Raw genomic sequence first — 25212 nt, 5'->3', positions numbered from 1 at the left:
CTCGCCTCCATCACCCGACACTTCTCCTCGACCCCTGCACCCGCCGATTCGAACACCATGCCTCCCGTGCAGACGCAACAGTACGACTACATCGTCCTAGGTGGTGGTAGCGGTGGCAGTGGAAGTGCGCGCCGGGCCGCCGGCTGGTACAAGGCGAAGACGCTCATCGTCGAGAGCGGACGCTCCGGTGGCACCTGTGTCAACGTCGGGTGAGTGCGAGGCGTTCTCAACCATTTCCCCCCGCAGGGCCACACTAACGTGCACGTAGCTGCGTCCCCAAGAAGATGACCTGGAACTTCGCCTCCGTCAACGAGACCCTCCACGCGGCGCAGCACTACGGTTACGGCGTGCCCAACGACGTCAGCATCAACTACCGGCACTTCAAGGACATCCGCGACGCGACCATCAAGCGGCTGAACGGCATCTACGAGCGGAACTGGGGCCGCGAGGGCATCGACCTCGTGCACGGGCGCGCGCGCTTCGTCGACCCCAAGACCATCGAGGTGACGCACGAGGACGGCGCCACGGTGCGGTACACGGCGCCGCACATCCTCGTCGCCACGGGTGGGCGGCCCATCGTGCCGGACATCAAGGGCGCCGAGCACGGCATCACCAGTGACGGCTTCTTCGAGATCGAGGAGCTCCCGCCCAAGCTGGCCGTCGTCGGCGCCGGCTACATCGCCGTCGAGCTGGCCGGTGTCATGGGCACCGTCGGCGTCGACACCCACATGTTCATCCGCGGCGACCAGTTCCTCCGCAAGTTCGATCCCATGATCCAGAAGACCATGACCGACCGCTACGAGGCCGTCGGCATCACCCTGCACAAGCACCACCCGGGCTTCAAGGAGGTGCAGCTGCTGCGCGACGGCAAGGGCAAGGACAAGCTGCTCAAGCTGATCGGCCACGACGGCTCCGAGATGGAGGTCAACGAGCTGTTGTGGGCCATCGGCCGCGCCCCGGAAGTCGAGGACCTCAACCTCGGCGTCACCGGCGTCGAGCTCAACAAGACGGGCCACATCGTCGTCGACGAGTACCAGAACACGAGCGCCAAGGGCATCTATGCCCTGGGTGACGTGACCGGCCATGCGGAATTGACTCCCGGTGTGTTGACCCCCCGCCCTGCGTGTTTCCCTCACTTGACCCCCAGGACTAACCCTCGACAGTTGCCATCGCTGCTGGCCGCCAGCTGGGCAATCGTCTGTTTGGCCCGCCCGAATTGAAGGACTCGAAGCTGTCGTACGAGAACATCCCGACCGTGGTGTTCGCGCACCCGGAGGTGGGCACCGTGGGGCTGACGGAGCCGGAGGCGCGCGCCCGCTACGGCGACGACAACATCAAGATCTACCACACCCGGTTCACAGCGATGTACTACGACGTGATGCCGGCGGAGGAGAAGGCCCAGAACCCGACCGAGTTCAAGCTGGTGTGCGCCGGCCCCGACGAAAAGGTCGTCGGGCTGCACATCCTGGGTCTCGGCGTGGGCGAGATGCTGCAGGGCTTTGGGGTGGCCGTCAAGATGGGCGCCACCAAGCGCGACTTTGACAGCTGTGTGGCGATCCACCCGACCAGCGCGGAGGAGTTGGTGACGCTGCGGTAGATAGAGACCAGGATATAGACTTGTACAGGGTGGAATCAGATTTGGTGTTGGAGTTGCATCTGCAGGATTCGATACATCATTGTGCCGAGGCTAGGAACGCGCGTCATCGGGATATTAAGGCATGTTGGCCAAGATGGGGGGCCGTTTCCGGTTGATCGAGGGAAACTCTAATAGATGAATGTTTGTTTACATCGAGGTGGGCCAGTCCGGGATTTTGGGCCATGCATTGATGAACGGAGCGAGTATTCCTAGTATGATGGATTATCCAACGGCTCATAGGCCGATCGATGGTTCCCGTTGCTATTTGAGCTGAATGGTCTGATTTCGATTTCTAAGGACTTTCTGTTTGATGTAAGGTATGTATCTAACTTTAGGATGTAAGTGGAAGGATGTACGTGGAAGAGTCCAGCATATCCACGACAGACAGGGGTATCAGATAGTATCGATCAAGGAAAATAATGTAAGGCATGACATGACATCAAGTCAGACACGGACAGAAACAAATGAAAGAGAAGATGAGGGAACGAGACAGGGTTTCCGCATGCATGCATGTGTAATTACCGTGCCGCACGCAGGGCTGGTTTCCGTCCACGACGGAGGAAGCAGCCACGCCTTGCTGCCGAGGAAGATATTCTCCAGGCTTCAGGATGAGGTACCCGTACCAGCCCTTGAAGGATCGCATGCGGTTTGGATTGGATGGTGGCCGGTGAATAGGGGTTGTAGTCGTAGTGGAGGGTGCGCGAACGGTCCTAGCTCCATCGTCGGCGGTGGACCGCACAACTGAATGCTTCAGACGGGGGTGTGATTTGATCCTCTCCGGTGGCGGTGCCGGGATGATGGTAGGAGTGCTGGTGGTGTTGTTGAACGACGCTGGAACGTGCTTGCTGAACTAGGCTGAGGCTGGTGGGGCGATGGGCTCGTCAAGTCCTCCCGTCAGCTCGGTTTCGTGTGGTCTCGGCGGGTGATACAGATCGACTGCGAGCAAGGAGGAAGAGACACCCGGATAGAGAGCCGACAGACGGAGTCCGGGCAGATCAGTTGACATAGACCATCACAGCGAAGGAGATCAGGCAGAAGCAGAGCGGGATGTAGACTCGGCGGTCCATGGTTGATGGATCGACAGGAGTGGTTGAGCGAGAACTGGCGCGGGAAGAAGCCTTGGATTTGTGGACCATATTCTGGCGACGGTGGTTGCGGTGCAGATGATGAAGAAAGGAGTGACGGGAGGGAGAGCAGGGGATGAGATGAAGAAGAGAAGAAGGAGAGAAGGAGAGGGTTCAACAACGTGGCGGATGACGATGATCGCCCAACAACCTAAACCCCAACAGAGTCGCCTGCGGGGTAGGCGGTGAGCGATTAGATAAGCACCCGCCCTAAAAATGGGCAGCACCGCGCACGTGCTCGGGGAGATGTTTCTCCGGGATCCGGGTCTCGTGGTCGACCATCAACAATTGCAACTTCCAGTTCGTCTTTGCGATTCCACCCCCCCGTCAAGTAAGACAAGTCTCATTCCTGTCAGCCACTGCTTCCCCGTGGCAGGTCAGACCATCACCCCAGACTCCCGGGGGGTCTTTGTCACTGACTAGCTCCGATACGAAGCGACTCCCTGCAGTCATGTATCAGCCATCAACTCTATCAGCTGAACGCTGGTTCGGTTCGTCCCCGGTGATTCCTGGTGGAGTCTGCCAGATGCCACGGTCTTGGTGGCAATCCCTTGGTCTTTGGGCTATCTGAGACATCAACGGCCCAATTTAGTCCCCAATCTGTCGACGCTAGGGCCGACGGCTTTCCGGTCCACTATCATGTGCCACGGAGGTTGCCTAAACCGTTTCCCCTTCCAGCCATGGCAGTTCCTTGGAAGGGTCTTGGAAACCGTTCCAAGGGTCTCCGTTCATATTATCGCACCCGCCGTGGTTGCTGATGTCGCCGGCCCCTCGCTGCGAGGAGACCGTTCTCTGCCCGGATCCATGGCTCCCCCGTGTTTCGTGCATCCGCCCTGTCCAGGCTGCGACACCTCCCTGACATGATCAGCAGATCGACCACACTCCTCCCGTCTGTCCACGACAACTCGATCGGCTAACCTGACGACAGCTCCAGTGGCGAGTCGCTGTCTCCTGGGCTCCCCTTGGCACAATCTCTCCAATCGCCTCCAGTTCTTGGCCCTGTAGTAGTCAGCGGCACGCAAAGTGGATTCCCCCCGTGTTTTATCAACAATTCCAAATCGGTCCAGGAAAATAAGCGAGCAGCACGGGTTCGTGTCAGATGCGACCTTGGGCTGGACGAAGCGAACGCTAGGGGATGGACAGCGCCGCGGCACAAGCTTTTCCTCCTCACTCTGACTGGTGGAGCAGTCAATAGTCCGTACTAATTTTTCTTCCCCAGCCCGGATAGGGGATAACACGATCCTCCCGGCCGACGCTCCAAGCCCAGTCGGTGGACCAGGGCGTGGAGAGCGTGGGCCATCAGCGCCTATCATCGTGGTCAATCGATGCGACGAGGCTCCAGTCAGGGTTCCACCAGATCGGGGGTCGCTCTCTTATCCTTTCCGTTTCCTTCAATCAGATTGTCTAACCGGTGACGCATTACCAGCCTCTCAGCGTCCAGTGCCTGCTGGTTCAGAGTTGTCCAGGGTTGGACCGTCCGACTGCGCCTCCCAATGATGCGAGCCCGTTCGGCTCCAGCCGGTGGTCTCTCAGGAGACGAGCCTTTTTTTTAATATAATATAATTCACGTTCGCTGTCATCAGTACAACTCTTCTTCTGTTCCCGTCCCCCAGCAACGGAGTCATCATTGCGTCGGTTGCATCCTGTCGCTTGTGTTTCTTAGGCCACGGTCGTTCCTGTCCTTTGTGCCATCTTCGTTGTATATTGATCGAACGTATTTTTAATCGCTCGCATCTCTCTCCTTCTCCGTTGCATCCCATTTCTCTGGTCGCGCAGTCCATTCGCTGGTATCCGTCCTTCATCATGTACTTCAAGTACGCCACGGCAGCCATCGCCGCCGTCCTCCCTCTTTGCTCGGCGCAGACCTTCAGTAAATGCAATCCTCTCGAGAGTATGTCCATCCCCTATCGTGCAGCTCCTGCCCCGACTGACTTCTCCCAGAGACCTGCCCGGCTAATAAGGGCCTGTCCAGCTCGACTTTCACTTCCAACCTGAACAACCTCGACGGTTGGACGACCACTGCTGGAACCGTCAACACTGGGGCCGACGGCGCCACCTTCACGATCAACAAGAAGGGCGATGCTCCCACCATTGACACCAACTTCTACTTCCTCTTCGGAAAGGCGGAGGTAGTCATGAAGGCTGCGCCCGGAACGGGCATTGTCAGCAGCATTGTCTTGGAGTCGGATGTTCTTGACGAGATTGATTGGGTGCGTCTCTTCGGTCCTACCAGCCTCCCACTCCACTGACCCAGCCGACAGGAAGCTCTCGGTGGTGACAACACCCAGATCCAGACCAACTACTTCGGCAAGGGCGACACGTCCTCGTACGATCGCGCGACGTACGTCGGCGTCGCTGGTGGACCGCAGAACGACTTCCACACCTACACGGTCGACTGGTCCAAGGACCAGATCCAGTGGTCGATCGACGGCAATGTGGTGCGCACGCTTGCCTACACCGACGCCAAGGGCGGCTCCCGCTTCCCCCAGACCCCCATGCGTTTGAGACTGGGTATCTGGGCTGGCGGTGACCCGGACAACGCCCAGGGCACCATCGAGTGGGCCGGCGGTGCCACCGACTACAGCCAAGCTCCCTTCAGCATGTACGTGAAGTCCGTCCGCATCGAGAACTCCATGCCGGCCGACTCCTACACCTACTCCGACAACAGCGGCTCCTGGCAGAGCATCCAGACCAAGGGCGGCAGCGGCGGCACCTCCTCGGCCTCGTCTTCCTCCTCCTCCTCCTCCACTTCGGAAAGCAGCACCTCCAGCTCGAGCACCTCCGAGTCCTCGACCGAGGAGACTACGGCCGCCCCGACCACCACGGGCGCCGGCTCCACCACCGCCTCTGGCATCACCACCGCCGCGTCGCCCTCGGGCACCGACGCCGGCTCCACCACGGGCGGTGGCTCCAGCTCTGAGACCGGCGCTGCTGGCGGTGCCGGGGGATCTTCCACCGCGGGCGGTTCCAGCTCCGGCACGGCGGCGGCGTCCAGCGCCTCTCCCAGCGTCTTTGACGGTGCTGCCTCGACTCTCGCGGGATCGTCCATGGGGGCCGTGTCGGTCTTTGGATTCATCGCCGCCATGCTGCAGCTGTAAGGGCTCTCGTGTGGCTTTTGACCTAGACTGTTCTTTGCGGTCGCCTTGTTCTTGTAGTTTTCTTTTACTATTCCTTTCTACCCTGGAAAGTACATAGGCACACGAATGTCGAATGCAGGGAGTCGGGGTTTTGACGCTCTACGACAACGGGAATTATTTCTCCTATCTGTTATGGTTACGGTCGGTCTTTTTACATGCGCTGGAGGAACATTCGGTCGGAAAAACCTGATGGGCATGTCTCATCTCGTCGATAATAATAATCACTCACATTCCATCCTCCCCACCGGAGATACTCCGTCCTTAGAACGCCATATGTATTCATTAATCGTCGGTCGGTCGTTATCCGTAGCTCAAACAAACTACATTCCTCGTCGCCGCTGCAGCCCCTCCAGCCGAGACGATAGACTTCGCACGGCATCCGCCACGGGACGATGCTGCTCCGCGGCATGCTGGAACACCCGGACGATCGGCGCTCGCACCGCCGTCGGTCTCGCAAGGCCCCGCGGCAGCAACGCCCCAACCCAGTCCCAGCCCCGGTCCCCGTCCCCGTCCCCGTCCCTGGTGGGTGGCATCTCCCCGCCGCCGTCGCGCTCCAACACCCCCGCAATGGAGTCGAGATGATCCTCCAGCCGCGCGAGGTCGGCGGCCAGCGCGTCCGCCTTGGCCTGCATGCGCGCCGTCAGCTGCTCGAGGTACTGGGCGCGACGGCGCAGCTGGGTAGCATGGCGGACGGGGTCGGGGGGGTCGGCGTCGGCGTCGGCGGTGACGACGAGGTTATCGACGGCGGAGCGCATGTCGGCGCGGAGCGAGTCGAACTTGTGCGTGGCGGCGCGCGCGGCGTCCCAGCAGCCGGCGAATTCGAGGTCCAGCTCGTGGTGCGGGGTGGGGGACGCGCGCGCGCGCAGGGCGGTCTGCACGTCGCGAAGCCGCGACTCGCTGTGTTTGAGCGCCGGGGCGAGCGGGTGCATCTCCGTGAGGGCGGAGGTGAGGAGGGAGGCGAGTTGGGATTGCGCGGAGGGGACGGTGTTGGGGGGTGGGTGCGGGGGTGTGCGGTGGAACGGGGGGGTGCAGCTTGCTGGGTAGAGGGTCGCAAGGGGGGAGATGGCGCAGAGGGATTGGTGTTGGTGGAGGAGTTCCGGGAGTACGAGGAGGTGGGCGATTGCGGCGAGGAGGAGGATGTTGAGGAGGATGCGGACGGGCTGTTCGAGGGATGGGCGTTGGCGGAGGGGGGAGGTAGGAGGTGCGGGTTGCGACGACGGTCGTGGTGGTGTCTCTTGAGAGGGCTGTGACGCGCGTCGTCGCTTCTTCAGCGTCGGACTCACCCAGGAGGCCTCGAGGGGCGCCTCGTAGATGGAGGGCATGATCAGCTCGGGGCCTGAGATGGACGAGGCCGTGGTCATGGAGTCGGCGGGGTTGTTGGGTTGTTTGCGGGGTATGACCCAGGAGTCGCCCAGGACGCGGTCTGCGGGAGGGTCCGACATGGTGGGAGAGGGATAGAAGGGGAGGTTGTAGAAGGATGAGGTGGTTGTTGTTGTTGTTGCTGTTGCTGTATAGAAGGCGGATCACGGGAACGGAACTGCCCGATCGGGCCGAGCATCACGGGACTGACCTCAATCTCCTGCGGAAACAAATCTTTCTCTCTCTGGCGACTCTTCCTTCCTCCAGCATCCTCCTCCCTCGCCATGCGCCGACTGTCTCCCCTGCTGCGACAACTGCCTCGCTCTCGAGCTACTCCCCTCCCCCGACTGCAGCGACAATGGCTGTCATCCGCCCCGTCGCGGCTCTGTTCGTGCTCCGACCCGTCTGAACGCCCTTCGTCCTCCGCGCCCTCCCCCGACTATCGAACCCTCGGAACCTCGCAGGATCTGTTTACGACCTCCGTGTACAGTCCCGGATCGCCGCTCTTCCTCCCCAATGGCACGCACGTCATCAACAAGCTCATCGGCTTCCTGCGCACGCAGTACCTCCAGTACGGGTTCCGCGAGGTGCTCACGCCCACGATCTACAAACGTTCCCTGTGGGAGGTGTCGGGCCACTGGCAGAACTACAAGGACGACATGTACGAGGTGCGCGGGCGCGGCGCGATGGGGGAGACCACCGGGGAAGCCGGCGAGGACGAGTCGTACGGGCTCAAGCCGATGAACTGTCCGGGCCACTGCCTGCTGTTCAAGTCGCAGAATCATTCCTACCGCGAGCTCCCGATCCGGTACGCGGACTTCAGCCCGCTCCATCGCAACGAGGTGTCCGGCTCGCTGAGTGGGCTGACCCGCGTGCGCCGCTTCCACCAGGACGACGGCCACATTTTCTGCCGACCGCAGCAGATCCGCGGCGAGATCGCGTCGGCGCTGGGGTTCGTGGACCTGGTGATGACGACGTTCGGACTGGGGCCGTACCGGCTGGTGCTGTCGACGCGCCCGGAGAAGGACTTCATCGGGAGCGTGGAGCTGTGGGACAGCGCGGAGGCGCAGCTGCGCGCGGCGCTGGACAGCACGGGGCGGGAGTGGGCGATGAACGAGGGCGACGGGGCATTCTACGGGCCCAAGATCGACATCCAGCTACAGGACCAGACGGGGAAGTACCACCAGCTGTCGACGATCCAACTGGACATGAACCTGCCGCAGCGGTTCGGCCTGGAGTACCAGGTGGCCGAAGGGGAGCCGGATTACGACCCCGCGACGCCGGGCCGCGCGACGCCCGTGCTGGTGCACCGGGCGAACTTTGGATCCCTGGAGCGGTTCCTGGCGCTGCTGATCGAACGGTACGCCGGTCGCTGGCCGTTCTGGCTCTCCCCGCGGCAGGGGATCATCCTGACGGTGAACCAGGACGAAACGGTGGTGCAGAAGGCCCAGGAGGCGGCCGCCACCATCTCGGGATTCCACGCCCTCCGGCCCGGAGCGCAGGCGCCGGCGACCCCGCTGTCCTCGGTGGCCTCGACCTTCGGGATCGACGTGGACACGAGCAGTACCACGCTGGGGAAGAAGATCCAGCGGGCCAAGCAGATGAAGTACAACCTGATCTTCATCCTGGGGCCCAAGGACGCAGCGCAATCGCGCATTACGATGGACGTGACGGGACAGCTACAGACGCCGGTGGAAGGCCACGCGAGACGCACGCAGGAGATTCTTCAGCGCCGCGTGGGCGCGGCAGCCCTGGAGCGCCCGCGGGCGATCGGGCTGGGGGTGGAGGAGGCACACGCGCTGCTGGAGGCCCTGACGGGGGCGTATGTATAGGCCTATACGACAACAGACGAGATACTCCGAGGTTCCCCCTAGGGTACCGCCGAATATTAAGCTTATTCCCAGCAGTTATAGATGGAGCTCTTCCTCAAAACAGTATTCGCCACCGACGCAGGCCCGCCGTGATAGGTGAGGATCCAGAAGAAGCTTTCGTGGCCCCACGTTCTCGCCCGATATGTTTCTTTTCGTCCTTTTGCGGTCGTGACCTCCATTTTCACACCTTCTCTCTCCTCACCTTCTCCCTCTCCCTCTCCTTCTCTGCGAATATCTACAGACCCATGGAGCATGGCCCACGTCCCCCTCAAATCCCCTCTGCCCAGGAAATCCGCCTTCTCCTGTGAACCCTGTCGCAAGCGCAAGGTGCGTGTCCCAGCCGCTTTCCTCGGATCATCCCCGAGATACCAGCCTCCTGCTCAATTTCCACCCGGTTCCTGACCCCGTGCAGGTCAAATGTAACGGAGCCAGTCCGTCTTGCTCCCGCTGTGCGGCGCGTGGCGAGACATGCGTCTATAGCCTGTGAGTTTATCTGTCCCGGTCCCTGTCCGGGACCGTGTCGATCCATCGGCTGACCGACTTCCCCAGAGCCCCGACGCTTTCCTACACCAAACAGCTCGAGGCTCGTGTCGCCCAACTGGAAACCGCCCTGTCCGACCTGCGCAGCCACTCATCCTCGTCAACCGACCTCCTCCCCCCCAAAGACGCCTCGCCGGCTTCCCCCCACGACTCCAGCTCCAAGAGCCCCAACGCCCGCACGCGCGTCCAGGAGGACGATCCTCCCGATCTGACCCAGAGCTTCGAGGGCCTGAATGTCGAACATGACGGTCGAGTCTCCTTCCACGGACCGACCAGCCTGTTTCAGCTCCCCAGCGGCGCCCTGACCGGGGCGTCGGCCACCTCGCAGCTGGCCCTGCAGTTGGAGACCCGCAAGGAACGGCTGGTCAACAATGCCTGGCGTGAGCGCGCCTATGAACAGATGGCCTCCATGCCTGAGCCCTTTCAGTATTTGCTGGACTCGCATTGGTGCTGGATTCAGCCGCTGTTCAACTTTGTCTATCGCCCGGCCTTTACTCGTCGGTTCCCCCTCCCGCTCTCCGTCGATGTGCCACGTGTGGACTGACAAAGTCAGGTGATATGAAAATCAACGGTCCCTACTACTCCGATGCCCTCCTCAACGCCATCCTCGGCCATTCCGTGCGCTGGTGCAAGTCCGAACCCCGGATCGGCCCGATCCTCGACCAGTTCGATGGCGGGGCCGACTTCTCCCATCGCGCCGTCACCGGTCTGTACGATTCCCTCAAAGTCGGCCATGTCGACATCCCCACCATCCAAACGCTCCTCCTGCTCAGCGCGCAGGAGTGCGGCCGCGGCAACCGCACGCAAGCGTGGCTGTACAGCGGCATGGCTTTCCGACTGCTCGACGACCTGGGGATCTCGATCGACAGCCGCACCTACTCCGACTCGGCCCATCTCAACGACGAGGACATCGAGGTGCGGAACCGCCTCTTCTGGAGCTGCTATTTCTGGGACAAGCTCGTCTCCCTCTACTTTGGCCGCTCGCCGACCATGCAGCACTCGCGCGTCAGCCCACCCCGAACCATCCTCGACGATACGGCCGAGGTCGAGATCTGGGCCCCCCATGGCGTCGACTTCCCTGACGGGTCGCACTATCCCCCCAGCCAGGCGCATTCCACGTCATGTTTCATGAAGATGTGCGGCTTGGCCGAGATTCTCAACCAGATCTTGATCCACATCTACGATCCCATCCGACCGGTGGCCGAGGCCGAGTTCCAGGACTGCGTGCGCGAACAGGCCCGCAATCTGGACGGGTGGTGGGAACAGCTGCCGCCGTATCTGAAACTGATCCCGGCCGATCTTCCTCCCTATTCCCCTCCCGGCCACATTGTCATTCTGAAGTATGTCCCCAGCCGGATGCATTGTCCTTGCGTATCTGCTAACTCGGGCAGCTGCCTCTACCACACCATCAACATCCTCCTCCATCGTCCTATCCTCTGCTCGAAAAAGAACCGCGAATCCTACGACCAAAACCACCTTGTCCAGTGCATGACCTCGGCCACTGCCATCCTCTCTCTGTTCGACCTGTACCGCCGCACCTTTGGCGACAGCCATGTCGTCCTCTCCGTCGCCTACAGCATCTACACCGCCGCTTCCATCTTCCTGCTGGAAATCCAAGCTTTGAAGTACGCCGCGCCGGGCACGCTCGACAAGCTCAAGTTCGGAATCTACGCCCTGGAGCGGATCAAAGTGTCCAGTCCGGGTATGTCTCCCGTCCATTGCTCCCAAACAGCCAAATTAACATCCCCCAGTGATAACAACCGCCCTCAGTCTCATCTACCAGGAAGTCCAACGACTCCAAATCGACATCCACATCGTCCTCCCTCCACCCCAATCCCAACCCCGGCCGTCTTCCTCCCGGCCCAGCGCGTCCCCCTCTCGCGCCCAACCACTCGACCCTACCTCCCGGCACGTCTCCCCCGCACCCCATCCTCATCCCCCGCAACCACCACACTCCTCGGACCCGTCGTCGGTCTCCGGCGTCCAGCCAACCCCTCCATTACTACCAGGATACCCCTACTCGCAGCCGGTTGCGGAGTTCGGGCTTCCCGCGAACATCCCTCATATGCCGCCAACCCATCTCCTCGGCGGCATGCCTCACGCCGTAATGACCATGGACAACCACGGGGCCTACGAGATCACCCCGGAGGTGTTTGAGGCGTTTTCCTACGCGGAGCCGATCACAACCAACATGACCCCGGCATTCGACTCGGGGCTACAGCAGTAGCGCATAGAGATAGAACATATCGCATTGTTTTGACGGGTATATAGTTCCGTGATAGATACGAGCTAATGACACATACATGGACATAGACACCTTGTCGTCTCCCTTAGAACATTGCCGCAACGGCCACCGCAGCCGCGGCCGTGATGAGCGGCTGTCGCGCGGGCTGGACCGCCGCATCAGGCGTCTTGGTCGCCTGGGGCGCCGTGAACGAGTCCACGCCGCCGGTGACTTCGAGCCCGTAGAACGATACCGATTCGGTGGGGATGTTGGTGGCCACGCTGGTCGTCGACGTCGAGTACGCGGTGGCATCCCACGAGCCCGTGGCCGAGTAGCTGATGGAGCAGCTGGCCGACAGCGAGGACGAGGTGAAGGCGCAGTCGATGTCGCGGGTGGCCGTGACGGCGTCGGTGGCCTCGGTGCCGGAGGTGTACACGCCGGTGAAGCTGAAGGTCGAGTCGCCCTGGATCATGGTCCAGGGGGTGGCGATCTGGCAGTGCGACTTGGGCGCGTCGTCCAGACACTTGATATGGTAGGTGGTGGCGACGGCGTTGATGCCAGCCACGCTGGCGGCCGTGCTGGTGTAGGCTGGGATGGTAACGGTGAAGACCTCCGGCGCGAAGAAGGGCACGGTTGTCGTCTTGGAGTCTGCGGCGGCGGTTGCGGCCGCGGAGAGGAGGGCTGCCAGAGTGAGGAAGCGCATGCTGCTGGGATTTCTGGAGGTGTGGATGCGTGTCAGACAGGGACCGTGGACAACGGCCTTTTTATCGCACCTATCCCGCATATCCCCTGTGACTCAATGTCTCAAGGCAGACCCGAGCTAGCAAGCTAAGCGAGATGCTGGCTCCAATGCGGTCGCGATGACTGCGCCGCATTGCTTACTTCGGCCATCCAGCATGGTCTAGATACTCTAGCGTGCAGTAGCTCGAGGCGCACTCGTTAGCGGCCGCCCCAGCGCCGTCTCCTCTTGGCCTCTAGATCGGAACAAACTACCATTGTCATGTCTTCATTAGATCGTATATCTCGTACTAAACCCCCGTCCGCTTCACATCCCGTCCGCCCGGGACTGGGACAGCCAGATCCTGCTCTTCCTCCTCTGTCGCCGTCGACACGGTAGCGCGCCAGCGCAGATACCACGGTCCCTCGAACAGCTCGCCCATATACTCCATGGGCACGCCCTTCGTCTCGGGCATCCACACGCCCAGCACGACCAAGCCCAGCAGACACACGATCGACCAGAACAGGTACGCGCCCCAGACGTGCAGCGAGACGAACATATTCGGGGTGACGCGCACGATGGCGAACTGGAAGAACCAGTGCAGCGACATGCTCACGGCGTAGCCGACATTGCGCACGCGCGTGGGGAAGATCTCCGCGCCGTAGAGATACGGGATGGTGCAGAGGCCGACGGACCAGCCGACGGCGTAGACGAAGACGGACGCGATAGCGGCGTCGCTGGCGGCGGCGTTGGCGCTGCTCCCCGGCCGCAGCCCCATATACGCGCCCATATACACATGGGCCGCCAGCTGCAGCGCCAGGCCGAGCAGCGCGCAGCGCCGCCGGCCCACCACGTCGATGAGCCCCCACGTGAAGGCCATCGTGAAGACCAGCTTGACGACCCCGTACGCCCCGGACGACACCAGCGACTCGCGCGTGCCCGAGAGCCCCGCGTACTCGAAGATGCTGGCCACGTAGTACGTGATGCCGTTGCCGCCCGTCCACTGTGCCACGGTCTGCATCGCCATCAGCAGCCAGAACCGCTGCCGGTAGTTCGCGTTCGTCTGCGTCTCCTTGAACGCCGTCCAGTGCGATACCGACGCCAGGTCCGTCGCCCGCGCCCGCACCTGCGCATCGATCGTCGCGAACTCCGCCGCCACCGCCGCGTCCGACGCTGCCCGGCCGCGCAGCCGCGCCAGCGTCTCGCGCCCCTCGGCGTGCCGCTGCTGCGATACCAGGTACCGCGGCGTCTCCGGCGCCACGTACGAGCCGCAGAACGCAAGCCCGACCGGGATCAGCGGGATGGCTTGCACCAGCCGGTACTGCGTGCGCGTGGACGCCATGTGCACGCTGGCGGCGTAGTTGATGAAGAAGCCTGTGGGAAGTGAGTTAGGGGAGGGGAGTGGCAGAGGCGATGAGTGGAGCCGTACCTAGCGTCAGCATGGTGAGGAGCACTACCATGTACACGCTGACCACGAGGCCGCGGGTTTTGGCCGGCGCTAGACATGCATGTGCGTGTTAGTGGGTGCGTGAGGAGGGGACGGGCAGGGCAGCTGCGCACCAATCTCGGAGAGATACAGCGGGGTCACCACCGTGAGGGAGCCGGCCCCGAGCCCGGCCCAGATCCGGGAAAAGAGCAGCAGCCCGTAGATGCCGGAGGAGAAGATCTGGATGAAGAGGCCGGACGCCCAGACGAGACAGGCGACACGCCACGAGGACAGCCGGCCCAGCCGGTCGTTCAGGTCCAGGGCGAGCAGCGCGCCGAACGCCGCGCCGAGCACGTTGAACGAGGTGATGTTGGCCGTTCGGTTGGCCAGCCCGGTCTCATCGTGCGTCCAGTTGGCGGCGACGAGGTTGAAGTCGGCTTTGAAGGAGTCGAGCTTGACGCTGGCGCTGAAGCCGCCTTCGTCGTACCCTGCGATATTTAGCCTCGACCAGCACCGAGGATGGCGGCTGGAATAGACGGGTTGCACCGTACCTTTCGGAATACTTCCACAGGCTATAATGACAATCACCAGGGTGTAGAAGGGACGGGTGGACCACCACGAGGGCTCCATCGCCCCTCTGGCGGGTGTCCGTACCGAGCAGCTGAAATTAAGGATCGACTGGCGTCAGCAGGAGCCGGTAGGAGATCCGGGGAAGCGAGGCCACAGTGGGTATGAGGTTGCACGGTTAAGGGATTATGCGAGGGACAGGCAGATTCGTTGACACAGAATTTGCACATGATATGGCCGCCTCGGACAACTTCCGTGATGACTACACATCTTACATATGCGGAGTAGTTACTTCTAGTATACTTCTAGTATGCTGATGCTGGCCCTGAGTATACTGGCCTCTGCTTCTCATTCCTCTGCCTGCAACTTGTCATGCTCCTGTTCTCGGCTCGGTCGAGATCAACGAGACTGCTTCCTCGTCCTTTAGTACGGCCCCGTGTTCGCCGCTACTCAAAACTCCCGCCCAAATCATGGGACGCTCATATGCATGTCGTCGAGCCGCTGCGTTTCCCTCTCGCAGCCGATGCAGTCTATCGGCCTGCTGCGCATACCCTCGAGCAGGCTCTCGCCTTTCAATCCTCCCTTGGGGTTGACAGGTTCGTGCTCGTCCAGCCGTCGATCTACGGCCAAGACAATGCATGTCTCCTCGACGCACTCAAGCGCGCAGGGCCTGCTCGCGCACGAGGCGTCGTGGTCATCGACCCGGCGACAATCTCGCCAGACACCCTCGCCAGCTGGCACTCCCTCGGTGTTCGTGGCGTGCGGGTGAATCTGAAGTCTGTCGGCAAAGTACCGAGCGAGGCGGAGCTAGCCGCAACCCTCCTCCAACACGCCAATGTCATCCGTCCACTTGGCTGGGTGCTCCAGATCTACTTGTCGCTTAGTATGGCACCGGCGCTGGAGCGCATCATGCCGCGGCTGGACGGCATCCGGGTCTGTGTAGACCATTTCGGAGGCCCCGATCTCCCTGGCGGAGATGGCCCGCTCGATCCCTACTCCCTGGCGGGATTCACATCCTTAATTGCGTTGCTTCGCGCGGGAGGTACATATGTGAAAATCTCCGCACCGTATCGCCTCAGCAGGGACGGCCGCCTGCAGGGTCTGGAGGCAATAGTCCGCGAGTTTTTGCGCCATGCTCCCCACCGCGTGGTCTATGCGACGGACTGGCCCCATACGCGATTTGCGGGCGCAGACATCGGGCCATTTACTGACATGTGTCTACGGCTCTGTGCTCGTCGACCGGGGCTGGTTGAGCGGGTGTTTCGGCTGAATGCAGAGGAGATGATGGATGGACGAGCCTGATGGTTTGGAACAATGACGATTCCACGAATTACGAACTTGCAGCGCTTGCATTGAATGATAATGTTTATTTCTACTTTCCCTGTTTTCTACTGCGTACACCGTAGACTCGGGCACATTCCGATGCCCCAGGTGGGTTGCCGAGTTGTCGGCAAAGGTGGGGACGAAGCCCTGGATCAGGTTCCAATCCAGCCGTACAGAGCAGATGTTTGGGTCTTATAGTTCTTACGGCTGCGGGCCTGTTCTAGTCGGGTTCGTGAAGATGAACTGTGCGGGTGGTCGCTGGCATTCCATGCGTAACCGGTCCAGATATACCGGGCGCTCCCATACACCCAACTGCAACTACAACTACAACCACATTTCCCATCACAACTCACAGCCAAATCAGCAGCCCATCCAACTCATCCCCAGACCTCCTCATGCCTGCTCCTGTTCGGCACCCGAACGACTCACGACGGAACAAGTCAGGAAACAAATCACCCCATACTCACGGCCAGTGACAGCGACACACGTGGCCGACGGGGGTGGGCAAAAGCAACAGCCATCCCTAATCTGGCCGACATCCTGCATGATATCACGGGCAACAAAGGGCCGAATAAAGGGGATGATGGCCATAGACCCAGGGCATTGGGCTGCTTTAGTCCCCTAACTCAATCCCTACCTGACGAAACCTTCTGCTCTTCAGCTGCTGCTGCTGCTGCTCCTGCTGCTCCTCAGCAGCCCAGAACTAGTCCTCATCCCGATCAACCATACCGGAAACAGAATTCACGAGGATTTATTCCCCACATGGACCGACCCGATCGTCATTAAGGATCCCGTAGTGCGAGCTGAACGAGGACCCAACAGACAACCAGACATGGAAAACGACACACCGCCGCCGCCGCCGCAGCCAAAGAGCAAGCTCGAGCTTGCGCTCTTCCTAGCAGCCAACAAGGGCTATGACTCCATCGTCAGCCAAATCCTCAATACCCCCAATGTGAACATCGATTGCCGCGACGAGGACGGCCGCAGCGCACTCTCCTGGGCCGCCGAAGCCGGCCGGGACAATGTCATCGCCCTCCTGCTGGCCAGCGGCCTTGTCGACGTCAACGCCCGCGACGCCAAACTCGGCCAATCGCCGCTCTGCTGGGCCGCGCGCAACGGCCACGACACCAGCGTCGGCCAGCTGCTTGCCCACCCCGACGTGGACCCCAACCTGCCCGACGCCGAAGGTTACACCCCGCTATACTGGGCATTGGAGACAAACAGCCTCGCATCCGCGGTGCTGTTGCTGCGCGTCAACGCCGATCCGGCCGTCAAGGACGCCCGCGGACGCACGCCGCTGCTGCGCGCCGCCGAGCGCGGCCACGAGGAACTCGTCCTCGTCCTGCTCCGCTCGGGACGCGTCGGCGTCGACGATCCCGACGATGCGGGGCTGACGCCGCTGTGGTGGGCGGCGCGCAACGGCCACCTCCCCGTCGTGAAGCTGCTGCTGCGGCACGGCGCATGTGTCGACGCGCAGCCCCGCGTGGAGGGCGACGACGCCACCGCGAAGCGCGGCCCCCGTGGCACGCCGCTGTACCAGGCCGGCCGGATGGGCCATGTCGAGGTGGTCAAGTATCTGCTGCGAAAGGGCGCGGACGTCAATTCGCCGTCAGGCGAGTACGGCTGGCCGCTGGTGTTTGCGCTGGTCGTGTGCGATCGGTCGAAGCGCGGCTACCGCATGCTCCAGGTGTTGCTGCAGAAGGGCGCGAATGTGAACGTGCGCGACCCGGGCGGCCAGACGGGCTTGCATGTCGCGGCGCGCGACGGCGATATCGCGCTGACGGGGTTCCTGCTGCAGGCGGGCGCGCAGTGCGATGTGGCCGCCCACGACGGCATGACGCCGCTGCATTACGCCGTGCGGAATGAGCACGAGAAGGTCGTCGAGATGTTGCTTGCGGCCGGGGCGGACCCGGAAGACCAGGATGAGCTGGGCGATACGCCGTTGCATTTTGCGGTCTCCGCCGGCTACCGGAGGATCGTGGCGCTGTTGCTGCAGACCGATATGGATGTCGATGTGGCGAACAACTCTGGGGAGACGGCGCTGCACAAGGCGACGGAGGAGGGCCGTCGGAAGCTGGTGGACTATTTGATCCAGAAGGGCGCGGACGTCAATCTCCCCGATGATTTTGGGAAGACGGCCCTGCACAGGGCCATCACCGCTAGGAACCACGTCATGAGACCGTTGGTCAACAAGGGCGCTGATGTGTTTGCGAAGGACATGTACGGGCAGACGGCCTTGCATTTCGCAGCCAGGGCTGGGCTGACGCACGACGTGCACTTCCTGCTGGGCCATGGTGCTCGCGCTGATGCAAAGGACAACAAGGGACGCACTGCCCACGACTTGGCCGCTGAAGGTGGCCATGTCGAGTGCGAGGAGCTTCTTCTGAACTCGATGAGTCTGGTTGTGCCGGAGTCGTCGTCGTCATCATCGGAGGAGTCCTCACCAGATGCATCATCTCCTGACGAACCAATTCTGGAGGAGATCGTGGAGGTGCCCGATGAACCAATTCCCCAGGAGCCCCTGGAATGAGGTGCATACGAGCCAGCGTTTGTTAGTTTTGTATAGTTGATAGCATGTAGATCAGGACATAGAGACGGAACAACGATTTGTCATTGAACGCCACGTGAATTTCTATGAATATCCTACAGACCATAATTTCCATATGAGTTTCAGCCCGACCTTCTTGCCATCTGTGCCACCCGTAACGTCTTCTTCATACATACTTTACTGGCCATTGCTGCCATCGGAGCGTATGGGCGAAAGGTCATCTTCGTTGGTCTTAGCATGGGTGCTACAGACATACGTATTCACCTGAGATACATCAGTACACCACCGGGAACAGTCCACCGCCACATCGAATAATGCTTACTCTCTTGCGGCAGCATGTTACCAAGCTCCCATTAGGACACTTTCTCTCTTTGTTGAATTCCGGGTTTTCTTTGCCTGCACACCCCCAACTCAGCTTTCATTTACATCCCAAAACGCCCATTTCGAAAGACTTACATCCGTGTCCAATCCATTCCACATCGGAGTGAGGCTCCTTTGTGTATCCACCTTCGCAGCAGAAGGGCTTCTGCAACAGGTGGGCATCTCCGCGGCCCAGGTCACAGTAGTACTGGTTCTCTGCGACAGCGAGGGAAGCCGTTGAAGCCAGGAGGAGAACGATAGCTCGAAGCTGCATGTTGCTTTGTGCGTTACTGTTCTGGGAGCTTAAGAATCACTCGCACAACGTGTTCAATTGAAGTGATGCTGAAAGACGATGGGAAGACATGGTGTTAACCCCCTCCCTGCCTGGGATTCCCTAGGGGTTGGAAAGGAATGTATGGTTCCTAGGGATAATGCATGGGCCGGTTATGCAGGCACAAAGTTAGAGATTCGGAGCCTTGGATGAATGCCCCTTGCTTTTACGCATCATCATGCAAGCCAAGGAGTCATTGAGCCTTTATTCTAACTCCCTCTTTCTCATGCGATGTTTTAAGAATGGGAAATGTACAACATTCATGTTAATGCTAATTGCTGTACTGAAAACTATATACTCAATGTCTCCTAGACATGGTCTACTGTAGCGCAATCTCCGTCGGACGCGTGAGTTCAAATTCAGTCTTCACGGTTGCCTTCTGCTTGCTGCTGTCGTAATCCACGGCGTAACGCGACCCAGATGCACGCGGCTCCGACTTCTGTCCCAGCAGGGTAACACCCTGGACCTTGACATTGGCAACTTGGCGAGCAAACGAGCCCTTCACATAGAGCTTGCCGCGACGATACTGGAACTGGATCTCCGTCGTGGATTCCTGTTCCAAGGAATCTCCATCATCCAAGTACAGACTGCCGGAGGCGGTTCCATCCAGGCCAGGAGCGATGATCAACTCAAAGTTCTGCTCGCGAAGGTCAGCCGTGGTCATGGCGCTGGATGACCGCACTGGAACAATATTTCCCCCGCGGATATGCAGAGGGATATGGGTCATGTCGATGTCTTCCAGGGTCTGCACAGCGCCGTGGCCACGCACAGGAGTTCCGGTGTACCAGTCGTAGAAGATGTCGTCGGGGAAGTATGCATCAACGGAGGTGCTGCCTTCTGAGAGAACAGGGCTGACGAGCAACGCATCGCCGTAGAAGAATTGGCCTTCGTTGGCGAAGGTGTTCTCGTCCTCCGGGTACAGGTAGAACAGTGGCTGAAGGAAGGGCTCGCCAGTCTGTGTTTGCTTGTGGAACGCGGTGTAGATGTAGTCGAGGAGCTTATAGCGGATCTCGATAGCCTTGCTAGCGGACTCAGCGACAGTGGGCCACTGATAGAATTCCTGACCCTGGTTGCCGATCTCGTTGTGGTTGCGGAAGAAGGTATAGAATGCTCCTAGGGCAGCCCATCGGGAGCAGAGCTCTTCGGTTGTGTTGCCGCCAAAACCGCAGACATCAGCGCCGACCATAGGGATCTGGAACATGGACGCAAAGGCGAGAATCTGAGAAATGGAGATACGGTATTGGTCCCACTGACTGAGGTTGTCACCAAGCCTGCATCTGTTAGAAATGGTTATGCCTTGGAGCTAGAGAAACGCTTACCAGTGTCCAACGTGGGCGCCAGCTCCGGCGAAGGTGCTGCGCGTGATGACCAAAGGTCTCACTTCGGGACGGCGGTTCAACATAGCACCCCGTGAAGCGGAGCTCATCACTAGAGAAGGTTAGGCTGTGACCAATCAGCTCAAGATTGCGCATCGACTTACTTGTTCCATACAGGTTGTGAGTGTCATACTCAGCATATCCTTCGCCGGCGTGAATCAGGTCGGTGTTGATGGTCTTATTGCTCAAAGATCCTGCAGCGTTCTGGATCTTGTAGGGAGGATCAACTAGGTTACGACCAGGAAGCCCAACCTTTGCGCCCTTAGGACCTCCGGCCCTCTTCACAGAACGTTTAGATGTGGACGGTTGAAAGCTCTCAGGGAATCCGGGCAATGGGCGTGGGTTACTTGGCCGCACAGCCGGAGGAGCCGGTGGTAGATCGTTCTCGATCGCATATTGCTCAGGGTTAGCACAGGGCCAGGGGCAAAAGTTGGCTGCCTCATTCATGTCGATCCAAAGACCATCGATATCAACGCCACTATCGCGGCTGAAGAAGGCGCTGAATTCGTTATTCCAGTAGTCCTGAATGTCAGGGTGGAACCAGTCGGGATAGGCGGTCACACCAGGCCACACGGCACCTGCTGGTCTGTTAGCAAAGAGGATTTATTGTGGAATGATAGGAAGTATGCTACCTTCGTAGATGCTGCCATTTTGTTGTTGAAGGAAAATACCCTGCTCCGCGCCACGGTTGTACGCGCCGTTATCTGGTATTCGGTCAGTACGTAGCTGTGATATTCTTGGGAAATATCCTCTACATACCGCTCACGCTCACTGCCGGATCGACCATGACAATGTATTTTTGGTCATGCTCATGCAGGTATCCAACCAGCTCACGCATCTTGTCGAGTGGGAATCTCTCCGGGTCGAGAGTGAAAACCCGTCGGCCTTGCATGTAGTCGATATCGGTCCACATGGTCTCGAGAGGGATGCCAGCCTGGCTGTAGTTATACACTACTTCGGCGACCTGGTAGACATCGCGATATCCGTATCGACATTGATGGAACTGCGAGGTCAGACGGACGTTGTACTAGGAATCACAAAAGAGCGACATACCCCGAAACTCCAATAGCTCTGCATAGCAGGGAGACCGACGATCTTCGAATATTCAATGCTAGTATCCTTTGGAGTAGAACCGGTAAAGAAATAGAAGTCGAACACGCCTCCCAAGGTATTGTACTCGAGATATTGCTGTCCATCCTCGGTCTTGTCGATGCGAATGTCCATGCCATTGGAGTTCAACAAGAACACACCATGAGTGCCGGATTCGCCACGGTGATCGTAGTAAACGGGATGCGCACCGTATAGATTGGAGTTTTGGGGCACGCCGTAGGAATCGCGGTTCCAGATGGTGCGAGTATAGTTGGTCGTGGGCAGACGGAACGAGTCGGTATGCTCTCCCAGGCCGTACAGATAAGGCTCCTCAGGGAGCCACGTACGAAGATTCAAGTACTGCGACTGAAAAATAAGGTTCGATGCGGAAGTGTCAAACAACACTTCATCATCTCTCGTCACCGTGAACGAGAAAGGCTCCTCCTCATAGTTGAATTTGAGGGCAGAATGCCTGCGAGAGCCTCCATGACCTTCCACGCGAGGAAGAACGGATTCTGGGACCTGATAGACTTGCTCGTTGGCATCGTAGATCATGACGTGAAGCCGCTCATCTGCATATTGATTTATGAGTCCTGGATTCTGTTTGCATCGTTCGTGGGAAAACATACCAGTCTGATATTCCACGAGGAGCTTCAAGTCTTTGAGGTCCGTACCATAGGTGTTACAAGGCTTCCCAGCGAGCGTTAAGTCCGCCGTCACTGAATTGCCCCTTTCGTGCACGTTGGACATCTTGTATCCTGGACACTGCTCGCTGCTGGAACGGGATCCAATAACAGCAGCCCCCGCAAGGGGAGCGAGCAACAGGAGAGAGCCCAACATACTGGAAGGTATGTATCGAGCTTTGAATTGCGTTCAGAATGGACACCTTCTGGGCCTCTGAAGGCGGAGGGTCAACATGTATTTATATGCGGGGTGATAACAACTGGGGGATAAAGCTATTCCGGGGCATTTCCAGTTTACCGAAGCGAGCCCATTGTGGCGCTCTATGGTATGACCGAGCTCCGCAGTATGGGATGCATTGGCAGCATACTTGAGGCATAACGTCGGAAATTGGGTCTAGGCATTCGTATTGTTTGGAGAATGAATTGGGCCCAGGCAAATGGACCCTTCACAGAGCTCCATCTAATGCAAGGAGCTATGCGGTTACAGCATGGGTACAACACTAATACATAATTATGAGCTCAGATTACGGATTGGCGTCGGGGTCAGAGCTGGAGGTGGGGAGATTCAGGTCTGGCGGGGGCATCATTTCGGTCAATTATCGGGCAATCTTCCAATCACTTCACCTTCCCAAGCTTCCGACGCAGATCTTGTCCTCATAGAGCGTTGGGATATGCACTAGATGATGGACGCCGCATTTCTAAGCCTCCGGACCGGTTAATGAACAGGCTCTCGGGGGCCATGTTTGACGGAGACAGTCTCGGCGCGGGGAGAGAAGTCTGCGTGGGATGCCGAGTCGGATGTTGAGTTGGATACCCCGGAGATACCTCAGGTACCAGACTCATCTCGGGTTAGTCTTCACCGGATCCAGGCCGAAAAGTATGGTGGTATGAGATGTCAATAAGATCTATCTGATTTGCAAATCACATATAAGTGTTCCATTCATTTATGACTGTAGAGTGCTAATTATTCCCAACAGGACGGACCTGATGTTCAAATTGAGCTTATCCTGCACCCCTACTCATCATGCATATCACTGCCTTAGCATCCTGTCAACCATACAGCCCCCTGTCTTACCGTTGATCATCCGAGCTGAAGGATCTTCAACGTGGTCGCTAGCTATAGTACGGGGCTCGATTGCGCGCTGAGGCCTGCGTTCAAGCCGCTTAAGGGTATACAGCGCACAGATGGCTACTATCTACTCAGCGGTTGGGAAAACAGCTGATCGCATAAGATGTTCGCTATGATCCCTACCCATACGACCAAGCTACCACGGATCTCTATCCATCAATATTCATATCTGGGATAAACGGTACGGATATTCTACCACAGGTTAATTGTGCATCCATATTCCATTGAAATTGAAGTCTACCGGAACATCTATAGTTTCAACGGTCATGCGTCTCTAGCAAAATCATCATAAGCATTACATGGCAACATCATGGGTCAACCAACACCGGACAAAACCTTTCCGACATACAAAGGAAAACAAAATCATCAAAGAGGTATCAAAAGGCAAGTAGCCACCTTGCAATGCTCAAAGAACATCCTCAAATGACCGACTTAATCTTCTGTCCGGCAGAAGCAGCCTTCACATCCTCTTCGGAGCTCATGATCTGCACCTTAATGGCACCCGTCCGAGGGTTGGAAGCAGTCTCAAAGGCCTTGAGTGCATCTTCCAGGAGGTAGCGGTGGGTCACCAGTCTCTGCAGGTTGATCACGCCGTTCTTCACGAGACGAATGGCCCGGGGCCAGGTGTTGCAGTAACGGTACTGGTATTGGAGGTCGATTTCCTGCGTGCTGAGGCGCATGAATGGAATGTTCATCTCGTTCTTGCCGACACCGATAACGAACACCTTGCCACCGAACTTGACACTCCAGATGGCGGAGGCCACGCTGCTCTCGACACCAGTGCACTCGAGCGCCAGCTTCGGACGGAGCGCATCCGGACCGGCACCCTGGCCGTCGTTGAATACGTTGACGATGCCCTCGGCATTCTGCTCGGCGGAAAGGTTGGTCTGGACCTTGTAGGTGCGCACATCAGGGACCAGTGACTTCGCGAAGGCCAGCCGTCCCTCGTCAATATCGGTGATGACGATGGGGGTGGCACCCGCAGCGCGGGCACTGAGCAGAGTGATCAGACCGATGGGACCAGCGCCAGTGACGAGGGTTGGGTCACCGAGGCGGAGACCGCTGCGCTCAATGGCCGCCAGCGACACACTGAGAGGCTCGAGCAAGGCCCCGTCTTCATAGCTCATGTCTCCGATCTTGTGGCACCAAATGGCGGGGTGGTTGACGTAGCGGCGCAACAAGCCGTCCACGGGGGGAGTGGAAAGGAAAGCGACTCTCTCGCAGCCGTTGTACCGTCCCGTCAGGCAGGGCTCACAGGCATTGCAAATAATGTTGGGCTCGATCGCGACACGGTCGCCAGGCTTCAGGTGGGTAACGTCGGAGGCAACGGCAATGACTTGACCGGCAGATTCATGGCCCAGGATATGGTCACCGGTGACAATCATGGGGCCAATGCAGCCATCATGCCAGAAGTGAACATCGGATCTGTCGGGTGCCACCAGTGGTTAGTCCAACCTCTCACAGCACCAACATAAATCAGCAGCAAGATGACATACCCGCAGATTCCAGTGCTGCGCACTTCAACGGTCACTTCGCCAGCCTTCAATCCCTGGCCGCTCTTGATCTCGTCGACGGAAGGCTTGGACTCGGCCACCCAGAGGTCATGCTTGGTGTTGGTGTAGACACCAATGTTGGGCTTCTCGAAGGCGACGGTGGTAGACATGGTGATCGGATATAAGAGGCGATCAGGATGAGAGGTGAGGTATTACAAAAGAGGGGGGGGAGAGTAGGATGAGTGGAAAAAATAGAGGAAGATGTTGGGGTTTAATCA

General features: G+C 59.2%; 11 protein-coding genes across 11 annotated transcripts; 5 read left to right on the top strand and 6 right to left on the bottom strand.

Moving 5' to 3' along the window:
- Window positions 1-57: 57 nt before the first annotated feature.
- Window positions 58-1597, top strand: glr1 (glutathione-disulfide reductase GLR1; the record flags this gene model as incomplete). Its single annotated transcript, XM_073692121.1, has 3 exons — window positions 58-209; window positions 269-1101; window positions 1164-1597. The coding sequence occupies 3 exons, from the start codon at window positions 58-60 to the stop codon at window positions 1595-1597; spliced, it is 1419 nt and encodes a 472-aa protein (XP_073548467.1).
- Window positions 1598-4318: 2721 nt separating this feature from the next.
- On the top strand, window positions 4319-6038 carry BDV59DRAFT_22542 (glycoside hydrolase family 16 protein). The gene is made up of 3 exons (XM_073696005.1): window positions 4319-4651; window positions 4702-4970; window positions 5022-6038. Exons 1-3 carry the CDS (start codon window positions 4564-4566, stop codon window positions 5856-5858), a joined length of 1194 nt encoding a protein of 397 aa, XP_073548466.1. The 5' UTR covers window positions 4319-4563; the 3' UTR covers window positions 5859-6038.
- On the bottom strand, window positions 6032-7439 carry BDV59DRAFT_22823 (uncharacterized protein). The gene has a single exon (XM_073696009.1). The coding sequence runs from the start codon at window positions 7337-7339 to the stop codon at window positions 6218-6220; it is 1122 nt and encodes a 373-aa protein (XP_073548465.1). The 5' UTR covers window positions 7340-7439; the 3' UTR covers window positions 6032-6217.
- A 1-nt stretch (window position 7440) lies between these two features.
- BDV59DRAFT_22544 (threonine--tRNA ligase MST1) lies at window positions 7441-9314 on the top strand. The gene has a single exon (XM_073696006.1). The coding sequence runs from the start codon at window positions 7541-7543 to the stop codon at window positions 9086-9088; it is 1548 nt and encodes a 515-aa protein (XP_073548464.1). The 5' UTR covers window positions 7441-7540; the 3' UTR covers window positions 9089-9314.
- On the top strand, window positions 9235-11946 carry BDV59DRAFT_22583 (putative C6 transcription factor). The gene is made up of 6 exons (XM_073696007.1): window positions 9235-9454; window positions 9540-9610; window positions 9677-10164; window positions 10221-11007; window positions 11059-11369; window positions 11419-11946. The coding sequence occupies exons 1-6, from the start codon at window positions 9380-9382 to the stop codon at window positions 11892-11894; spliced, it is 2208 nt and encodes a 735-aa protein (XP_073548463.1). The 5' UTR covers window positions 9235-9379; the 3' UTR covers window positions 11895-11946.
- A 10-nt stretch (window positions 11947-11956) lies between these two features.
- BDV59DRAFT_201476 (uncharacterized protein) lies at window positions 11957-12594 on the bottom strand (the record flags this gene model as incomplete). Its single annotated transcript, XM_073693808.1, has 2 exons — window positions 11957-11992; window positions 12022-12594. 2 exons carry the CDS (start codon window positions 12592-12594, stop codon window positions 11957-11959), a joined length of 609 nt encoding a protein of 202 aa, XP_073548462.1.
- A 203-nt stretch (window positions 12595-12797) lies between these two features.
- Window positions 12798-14819, bottom strand: BDV59DRAFT_22721 (putative MFS quinate transporter). The gene is made up of 4 exons (XM_073696008.1): window positions 14587-14819; window positions 14170-14523; window positions 14039-14107; window positions 12798-13983 (listed from the first exon to the last, which is right to left on the bottom strand). The coding sequence occupies exons 1-4, from the start codon at window positions 14663-14665 to the stop codon at window positions 12920-12922; spliced, it is 1566 nt and encodes a 521-aa protein (XP_073548461.1). The 5' UTR covers window positions 14666-14819; the 3' UTR covers window positions 12798-12919.
- Window positions 14820-14912: 93 nt separating this feature from the next.
- BDV59DRAFT_192865 (putative TIM barrel metal-dependent hydrolase) lies at window positions 14913-15904 on the top strand (the record flags this gene model as incomplete). Its single annotated transcript, XM_073692120.1, has 2 exons — window positions 14913-14931; window positions 15030-15904. 2 exons carry the CDS (start codon window positions 14913-14915, stop codon window positions 15902-15904), a joined length of 894 nt encoding a protein of 297 aa, XP_073548460.1.
- Window positions 15905-18650: 2746 nt separating this feature from the next.
- Window positions 18651-19107, bottom strand: BDV59DRAFT_201472 (uncharacterized protein; the record flags this gene model as incomplete). Its single annotated transcript, XM_073693807.1, has 3 exons — window positions 18651-18737; window positions 18796-18869; window positions 18930-19107. The coding sequence occupies 3 exons, from the start codon at window positions 19105-19107 to the stop codon at window positions 18651-18653; spliced, it is 339 nt and encodes a 112-aa protein (XP_073548459.1).
- A 334-nt stretch (window positions 19108-19441) lies between these two features.
- Window positions 19442-22556, bottom strand: agdC (putative alpha-glucosidase). The gene is made up of 7 exons (XM_073696004.1): window positions 22259-22556; window positions 21594-22201; window positions 21300-21543; window positions 21173-21244; window positions 20645-21118; window positions 20484-20592; window positions 19442-20435 (listed from the first exon to the last, which is right to left on the bottom strand). The coding sequence occupies exons 1-7, from the start codon at window positions 22467-22469 to the stop codon at window positions 19484-19486; spliced, it is 2670 nt and encodes an 889-aa protein (XP_073548458.1). The 5' UTR covers window positions 22470-22556; the 3' UTR covers window positions 19442-19483.
- A 1304-nt stretch (window positions 22557-23860) lies between these two features.
- BDV59DRAFT_201470 (NAD(P)-dependent alcohol dehydrogenase) lies at window positions 23861-25104 on the bottom strand (the record flags this gene model as incomplete). The annotated part of the gene is made up of 2 exons (XM_073693806.1): window positions 23861-24866; window positions 24938-25104. The coding sequence occupies 2 exons, from the start codon at window positions 25102-25104 to the stop codon at window positions 23861-23863; spliced, it is 1173 nt and encodes a 390-aa protein (XP_073548457.1).
- Window positions 25105-25212: the final 108 nt, after the last annotated feature.

Source organism: Aspergillus ambiguus, assembly GCF_047715705.1.
Source record: "Aspergillus ambiguus strain CBS 117.58 unplaced genomic scaffold BDV59scaffold_13, whole genome shotgun sequence".
NCBI lineage: Eukaryota > Fungi > Ascomycota > Eurotiomycetes > Eurotiales > Aspergillaceae > Aspergillus > Aspergillus ambiguus.
Note: the sequence above shows the minus strand (reverse complement) of the source record. Positions and strands in the feature narration are given on the sequence as shown.

Excerpts from the sequence above, each read along its gene's own strand:
- BDV59DRAFT_22823 (XM_073696009.1), bottom strand. The coding sequence starts at position 7,339 with ATGTCGGACCCTCCCGCAGACCGCGTCCTGGGCGACTCCTGGGTCATA.
- BDV59DRAFT_22583 (XM_073696007.1), top strand. The coding sequence starts at position 9,380 with ATGGCCCACGTCCCCCTCAAATCCCCTCTGCCCAGGAAATCCGCCTTC. Across the intron at positions 9,455-9,539 it reads AACCCTGTCGCAAGCGCAAG|GTCAAATGTAACGGAGCCAG; the intron begins GTGCGTGTCCCA and ends GACCCCGTGCAG. Across the intron at positions 11,008-11,058 it reads GGCCACATTGTCATTCTGAA|CTGCCTCTACCACACCATCA; the intron begins GTATGTCCCCAG and ends TAACTCGGGCAG.
- agdC (XM_073696004.1), bottom strand. The coding sequence starts at position 22,469 with ATGTTGGGCTCTCTCCTGTTGCTCGCTCCCCTTGCGGGGGCTGCTGTT. Across the intron at positions 21,119-21,172 it reads AAATGGCAGCATCTACGAAG|GTGCCGTGTGGCCTGGTGTG; the intron begins GTAGCATACTTC and ends ACAGACCAGCAG. Across the intron at positions 20,593-20,644 it reads TCACAACCTGTATGGAACAA|TGATGAGCTCCGCTTCACGG; the intron begins GTAAGTCGATGC and ends AACCTTCTCTAG.
- BDV59DRAFT_22544 (XM_073696006.1), top strand. The coding sequence starts at position 7,541 with ATGCGCCGACTGTCTCCCCTGCTGCGACAACTGCCTCGCTCTCGAGCT.
- BDV59DRAFT_22721 (XM_073696008.1), bottom strand. The coding sequence starts at position 14,665 with ATGGAGCCCTCGTGGTGGTCCACCCGTCCCTTCTACACCCTGGTGATT. Across the intron at positions 14,524-14,586 it reads CTGTGGAAGTATTCCGAAAG|GGTACGACGAAGGCGGCTTC; the intron begins GTACGGTGCAAC and ends TAAATATCGCAG. Across the intron at positions 13,984-14,038 it reads CCTCACCATGCTGACGCTAG|GCTTCTTCATCAACTACGCC; the intron begins GTACGGCTCCAC and ends CACTTCCCACAG.
- BDV59DRAFT_22542 (XM_073696005.1), top strand. The coding sequence starts at position 4,564 with ATGTACTTCAAGTACGCCACGGCAGCCATCGCCGCCGTCCTCCCTCTT. Across the intron at positions 4,652-4,701 it reads TAAATGCAATCCTCTCGAGA|AGACCTGCCCGGCTAATAAG; the intron begins GTATGTCCATCC and ends GACTTCTCCCAG. Across the intron at positions 4,971-5,021 it reads TTCTTGACGAGATTGATTGG|GAAGCTCTCGGTGGTGACAA; the intron begins GTGCGTCTCTTC and ends CCCAGCCGACAG.